This window comes from Artemia franciscana, chromosome 6 (assembly GCF_032884065.1).
Source record: "Artemia franciscana chromosome 6, ASM3288406v1, whole genome shotgun sequence".
NCBI lineage: Eukaryota > Metazoa > Arthropoda > Branchiopoda > Anostraca > Artemiidae > Artemia > Artemia franciscana.
Genome location: NC_088868.1, coordinates 37,441,262 through 37,448,996, shown reverse-complemented (window position 1 = coordinate 37,448,996; position 7,735 = coordinate 37,441,262). Strand labels below are relative to the sequence as shown.

The 7,735-nt window shown below is 29.6% G+C and overlaps 1 protein-coding gene across 1 annotated transcript; it reads right to left on the bottom strand.

The window, feature by feature from the left end:
- Nucleotides 1–796: 796 nt before the first annotated feature.
- LOC136028564 (zwei Ig domain protein zig-8-like) lies at nt 797–3,561 on the bottom strand. The gene is made up of 3 exons (XM_065706410.1): nt 3,442–3,561; nt 2,452–2,659; nt 797–1,079 (listed from the first exon to the last, which is right to left on the bottom strand). The coding sequence occupies exons 1-3, from the start codon at nt 3,559–3,561 to the stop codon at nt 946–948; spliced, it is 462 nt and encodes a 153-aa protein (XP_065562482.1). The 3' UTR covers nt 797–945.
- Between the last annotated feature and the right edge of the window lie 4,174 nt (nt 3,562–7,735).

Sequence of the window (7,735 nt, the reverse complement as noted above, 5' to 3'; positions counted from 1 at the left end):
AATATTCAGAGCATAAGTATTCGAAGTGCAATTTTAAAGTTGATTCCTTGGGTTTTGCCTGAGAGAACTTGACTTCAAATTGACAAAATTGAAGACACTAAAATTTTGAAGTTTTTTTGAAGCTATCATTGAGGACACGGGTGTCAAATTTGAAAAAAAATGATCTTTTTACCGATTCAATTTTCAAAGTTTGTACAAAAATCAACGCTTTCCAGTGAGAATAAACTAGGGAACAGCCCATTCAGGCTGATTATTTGTATATTATTTTATCTCATGTGAATACTTCACAACATAAGTCTTCTTTCTAGCTGACTGTTAAGTAAATTGAATAAGATTTTGGCTTACTAGTAATGCACTGATAAAGAATGGAACCGATGTACAAAATATTATATCTATATCAATGTTAGAACTCCAATTTCAAAGTTGAACTTCCCAGTTTTTCTTACGGAAAAATCAGACCACCAGTAGACTAGACTCTTAGGTACTCATTGGAAATTTTTCCTGCTAGGAAGGAGGAAACTGGTGTGAAATGGTAAAAGTACAAGACGTTTCTGCAGATTAATTTTAGGACTTTGTATAATAACTGGTAACTTTGTAAGGATTTGAAGTATTTGAATCTACTTGGAATTTGGTTAATGAAATAATTCCAGTTATGGGATCAGGCTGACAATTATACAGATAGCAAATGTTGAAAAATCTAATAATATGTCAAATAATTTGGCATTGTCTCAAGTAGACTTCATTTGAAATTAAATGTACAAGTCCCTCTGTTTCTTGAGTACATAAACCACTATAGCAAGGCTCGTCAGTTTATTTTAACATACATATAAAACATATGCATTCCTTTAACTTACTAAATACAATAAAATTTAATAGCTCAGCAGTAAAATTTTGAAATCTCAGCCATTTAATTTCTCTTTTGGGTTATAACTATCTTAGAACCATTCATAAAAGGCACTGAAAATATAAATGCAAAGAAGCATATAAAATAACATGAAAACCACGAGTCAGAGACAATTTACGGCCATTGCTAGAGATATTGCCAAGCCACCCGGTAAGGTCCTCCTCATAGATCATATCTGGAAAAAAATGAGAAAATAACAAACAAAAGTTTACTTCATATAAACAGGGATGTATTTTTTGTGAAATGAAAAGAAACTCCATTACTTAGATAAGGCATAAAAATACAAAACTGACAAAATAGCATGATGACAAAAGCTCTTGTTCAACTAGTATAGTATGAATTATGCAACTAGGTATATGCGCTTTCTGTTAAGTTTATTTGGACGAATTTATGTTCAATTTTAAAAAGAAGTACTATGGAAATAATTATCTAGAAACAATAAACATAAATAACTCCAAAACAGAAACAGATTATATAGTTGATGTGTAATTACTAAATACAACGCAATCTTTTTAGTTACTTATTAATCAAATAGTAAGAAAAAAGGAAAAAATATACTGCTTGTTTAGAATTGGATTGAATCCCATCTACATGGATGTGTATTCTATGCCAACAAGCCCTCATCAACAATATGGGCTGCTCTAGAAGAATTTTCGAAGTGATTTGCTTTGAAGACTTCCAGCCTCAGCTGCAAGAAGAGAAAAAAGGCAAAAAAAAGTGAACCTTTGTGAGGTTAGAAAGTCAAATAGACAGCCTATATCATCCAGAATACTGGTATAAAATACGAGTTTACTATCTAAGAAGAAAACTTTCCTGGATTTAGATTATACTGATGATTTAAGTATTATAAATGAAAGCGTTAGCAAAATGAATGAACTCTTGGAGGTCTTACAAGTTAAGGATGCTAGAAAGGGTTGGGAAATTAATTTAAAACACTAAGTCGTTAAGGCTAGGAATAAGTTAAGTCGAAAATATGACGTGGCACAATGGAATGATGGATTAAGTGGATAACTTCAGTTACCTTGGTAGATTTATTAGTAAAGACGGTGGGTGCCTTGAAGATGTTACAAAGACAATAGACAAGGCTCCGGGTGCATTTTCTCAGATGACATATTTTTGGAGGTATAAGGAGATATGTCCGGGAACAAAAATTAGAATATTAGAAGCTACAGTGATGACAGTGATAAAATATGGCTGTGAATCATGAATGATCCTAAAATAGAGGAACGTTTGCTAGATGTTTTCCAAAGAAATTGCCTACGGGCTGTTTACAGTACTCCACTAAACATACTTAAAATAGTAGGTTGTAAGAAAAGGTTTGTTCATCTCCGCTTTCTAGGACTATTATGGGAGAAGAGTTGAGATGAATAGGGTACCGGATTTTTCTTTTCAGCAAACTGTCTAGGGCTAAACGGTAAGCAGGTCATCCGCGGTTGGGATTAGAATTTGCCTTAAACACAATGCATAGCCAGTATTTAAGTTGTTGTGAGCTTCACTATGATCAACTCCTTAACTTTATGTATCTTTAACAAGTAAATGTAACACACCTTTGACTTCTAAATATCCAAGGGATGACCGACTAGGATCAGTGTTGATTACACACATATACCAGCCTTGATCACTTTCATCAACAGATTTTATTTTCAGGAACCAATGTCGGTGACTTCCGTGAGCCAGTGAAATTCTAGGATTCCTGGATATTGTTTTTAAGTGAATGGTTAGAATTGTTTGAGTATCTACTCTTACCCAGGCAACCTGAAAGTAGTTTTAATTAAAAAGTTAACTACAAAAATTGTGACAAGGAGATAATAATATTTCAACAGAAACTTATTCCATATTTTAAACCTCGAAAATTTGTACGTTGTTTTAGCTCTATAAGGTATATTGATACACGGGAATGTTTACAATGAGAAATTCTACAGAATAGTGGGTTTTTTTACAGGAACATCAAAAGCCCACTAGATAAACTCCTTCATTTTTGTTTAGTAATAGTAGTAGTTATAGTAATTTATTATAAAAAAACACACACATAATCAGTGAGTATCATACCAAAAACGTCGCAAGAAAAAAAAATACTATGCATATTCTATAAGAAGCAGGATACTTACATAAATACCTCATGCACAATAAAACTACATAATATCATGATAAACATGCAAAAACAATAAACAGTTATTATCATTTTTAATTCCAGTAATCTCATTATGTTTCAAGGGTATACCCACGAATAAGCCCCAAACGTATCTCAGATTTAAACTGGCAATTGGGTTATTTCTTGGTACTTCGAATAAGCTTATTCTATAGCTTAATCCTCCTATAAACAACTAAAAAAGCAGTTTTACTTGAAACTACGTTAGGAACCTCAATATCTCCAGTTATACGAGTTTCGTGACAATGATCATTCAACCTTTTCTGAAATAGGCCTATTTATAAGTTACGAAGAAAAAATTACAAGTGTTTAGAATTCCAGGTAATAGAATTACTTTTTGCGAAAAATAATTTATGTTTCGGTGGTAAAGAAACAGAGATATGAGTACCTTATAATTTCCCAAGTTATCAACGACACAGGGAAGTGAAGCATCTCTTCCAACTGAAACAGTTATATTCGGAACTTGTTCCTCAAAAGTAGGAAGAACAAAAAATGAAAGATGAAACATATTGTAAGCATAATATATACAGGTCTGGATATCAAGAGTCATTCAATTAGCGTTTTTTTATTAATACTATTTAATCCCGACTTTTTCTCGCTATGCAAAAACTTCTTGAAAGAATTTTAGGACAACAAGCAAAAGAACCTATTGAACGACAGATAAAAAAAAATGACACAAGTTGTAGCCTATAATCTTTTGTAAGAATCAGAAAAAAAAACCTTTGGCAAAACAAACAATATTCAGTCACCTTACCCTCGTGCCCCCAAATACCCAAAAAGAAAGCCTGAAATGGCTGGGTGATAGGCTGGGAATTAACGACTATACATATATATATATATATATATATATATATATATATATATATATATATATATATATATATATATATATATATATATATATATATATATATATATATATATATATATATATATATATATATATATATATATATATATATATATATATACGTAAAATATCTGAACATTTTTTCCATTATTATTTATTACGTGATAATTACGGCTTAGAGATTATGAATGAAATGAAAACCTGTATAACAAATTATGAATAACAAACTACAATGCTTCCAATAGAAACATTTAACGAAATAAAAAAATAAAACACAATTTTTTATTTTGTATCCCAAAATGCTTATCAACATGATATTTAATTTTAAGCTGTTAATATACAGTTCTGACTAACCTTATTTCAAATAGAAAGTTCTATGAATCATATTATTTGATTCCACTCTATAGGGCTATAATAAAAAAAAAAGTTGAGATGGAAGGGACATATTTTACAGATTATGAATAAAATATTTTTTTCAAAGATTTAGTCTTTTGGCCATCTGTCTGTAAAAAAAAAAAAAAAAAAAAAAAAAAAAAAAAAAAAAAAAAAATCGAAGGTAGGCCAAGGGTCTGCGTTGTGCAGGTACCGATCTCCTGATTCAAAGCCTTCGACCGGGAGCCCAATGTGTCGTTGGGTTAAATTAACTGACGATTCCAGTGTTCCCCCCCCCCCAGATTTCCTCAGGTACCCATTTAAAGCTAGGACAACTCTGTCTGAGCTTGTACTACGTTTCTATATACTATTTTTGAAACTGTTGGTTTTCGTTTTTAAGGTGTTTGAATTGTTGTAATCTCCTGTCAAAATAAAGAATTGTCATTTGGGATAATTGCAAATTTTGTTTTTTGGGCCTTTTTGTTGACATTATACAACTGGATGCATTAAAACCTGTAAGCTTAATCATGTATCAAGTTTATTATATCAAACCAAAAAATAGCTTTAAAATTTTCGAGAATTTTTCTAATTATAGCTGAAATATAGTGTTATAATGTTTATATATAATGTTTATGTTTATATATGTGTTTATATATAATATATATATATAATATATATATGTATGTATATATATATATGTATATATACATATATATATACATATATATATATATATATATATATATATATATATATATATATATATATATATATATATATATATATATATATATATATATATATATATATATATATATATATATATGTACTACTACTACTACTACTACTACTACTAATAATAATAATAATAACTCACTGCAGGCTGCCTAAGGCTCAACATAGCTACGCACGCTCCTCCTCCAACCTAATCTATTTAAAGCCTCCCTCTTTACACCCTCCCAGGAAGTTCCCATTTCCTTTTAATTTTTATTTATAACATCCTCCCAACCCAGAAAAGGACGATCTGCTCTCCGTGTAGCCCCAGACGGTTGGCCAAAAAGGACAATCTTCGGTAATCAGTCATCCATCATCCGTACAACGTGGCCTAGCCATCTCAACCTTTCTTTCATTATAGCCCTAGAAAGCGGGATTGAACCATATTTTTCGTACAACCTACTGTTTAAAATACTGTTTGATATATATATATATATATATATATATATATATATATATATATATATATATATATATATATATATATATATATATATATATATATATATATATATATATATATATATACATATATATATATATATATATATATGTATATATATATATATATATATATATATATATATATATATATATATATATATATATATATATATATATATATATATATATATATATATATAGATATAGATATAGATATATATATATATATATATATATATATATATATATATATATATATATATATATATATATATATATATATATATATATATATATATATATATATATATATATACATAAATATATATTTATTGATGCAAATACTAAATAATTATATAGAAATTAAGTTCTTACCAGAATTCTCTCTTGCATTAACGTCACTAGAACGATGTTTTCTTTTCGTTCCAGCTATAATTGAACCTAAAAATGAAATAGAAGTTTCACTTAATGCCTTAGTGCATGGTACACAGTAAAGGGCCATATTTAACAATGAATTACATTAAAAAGAATAAAAAAATTACTTTGGTAGAGATTTGATGAAATTTTTGGAGCGATAATAAAAGCCATTTTCAATGTGGAGAATTATGTTGGTCTACTACAGAAGAATTTCACTTAATTATGGCTGAAGGAGTCAACGGCTTTTGATTTTATTGATCAGTGTGTATTACTAAAGTAAAACATGTGTTACTGTATTAGTACTATTAGTAGTAGTATTACTGCTATTAGTAAATGTATTTCTAAAGAAAATATAACAGTTCAAAATAGGGATGAAACCTTTTAATCGACAGTGAAACAAATATAAAATTTTTAACTGGATATTTCGGACACATATACAGTGTCCATCATCAGCAGTAAAACTAAAAGACATCAATAAAAACAAACACAAATTATACCCAATAAATTAATTACATATAAATAATTGCTCTATTTTTTTCAATGCAACAGTGGAAGCAAATATCAATGGCCTTTATGAGTTCAAAGCAAATGTTAGATAAGAGACTGTCAAAATTGATTGATTTTAATATTTCTCACCCTAAAAAATCCTAATTGATTCTAAAATGCACTGGTTTGTACGAGATACGTCACAAGTCATTAAAAATGGTTAATAACTTCCATTTCTTACATTTGTCTAGTTTATAGGCTCCTTCTAACAAATTATATTTATTTTCCTATTGTAAATATATTCTTAATCAATTTTTACATTCTGTTTCACGCTTAGATTTCCAAAACTGTCAATACTTGTGGAAAATATGCAAAGTGCCAACTGCTCAGGTACTAAAAGTAACTATAAAATGAAATAAAACCTTATATTTTGACTCTAAAATTGTTATTTCTGTATCCAAAACCCTTTTGATAATAGTTTCAGTAAAAAATACAATCACCCTTTTGAATGGTAACTGAATAGTTCAGTACTGAACTAGCTTTCATGGTGTCAACATCTGAACTAATCAGATTACTTTTCATTTTCACATACCTGAGAGTCTAAGGTATGAATTTTAATCCCACTTGCTAGATCTCGTAGTATTTTGGAAAATACAGTTTTTAATTAAAACTTGTGTGACGGTTTATCAAGGTGTCAACATCTATTGATTTCACATATTTGATATTCTGTGGACTTAAATTGAATGCAAGGAGAGAGGGAATAGAGGGAGAGGAATGAAGACGAAAAGAGAGGAAGTTGGAGTAAAGGAGTGAAGCAGGTTAATTTTAGAAAGACTTTAGTCAGTGTAAGATGGGAGACAATTTAATTTTGAATCCTGTTTTGAACTTTTTAAGCCGATCTCAAACTGATAGAGTTAGGCAAAAGTTTATCCAAAAGACAGCTGTCGCTTATTTTGATTAAATAAAAAAAAAGTTTTCTCAACTGAAAGCCAGGACTGACATTAAAACTTAAAACGAACAGAAATTACTTCCGTATATGAAAGGGGCTTCTTCCTCATCAACGCCCGCTCTTTACGCTAAAGTTTGACTCTTTCTCTCAACTCTTATTTTTAAACAGTAAGAAACCTTAAGTAAATCCTGTAAATCCTGCGCTCCCATCATGGAAATTTTCTTCCCCCATGACAAATTCCTCGATGAAAGTTCCCCGAGCATATACTAGCATATACTGAACTTCTTCCCCCATGACAAATTCCTCGATGACAGTTCCCCCAGCATATACAGCATATACTATATATAAGCGCTGGTCAAAGTTTGTAACTTGTAGCCCCTCCTAAGGGGA

Excerpts from the sequence above, each read along its gene's own strand:
- LOC136028564 (XM_065706410.1), bottom strand. The coding sequence starts at position 3,561 with ATGTTTCATCTTTCATTTTTTGTTCTTCCTACTTTTGAGGAACAAGTT. Across the intron at positions 2,660-3,441 it reads ATAACTTGGGAAATTATAAG|GTTGCCTGGGTAAGAGTAGA; the intron begins GTACTCATATCT and ends AACTACTTTCAG. Across the intron at positions 1,080-2,451 it reads TGGATATTTAGAAGTCAAAG|ATATGATCTATGAGGAGGAC; the intron begins GTGTGTTACATT and ends ATTTTTTTCCAG.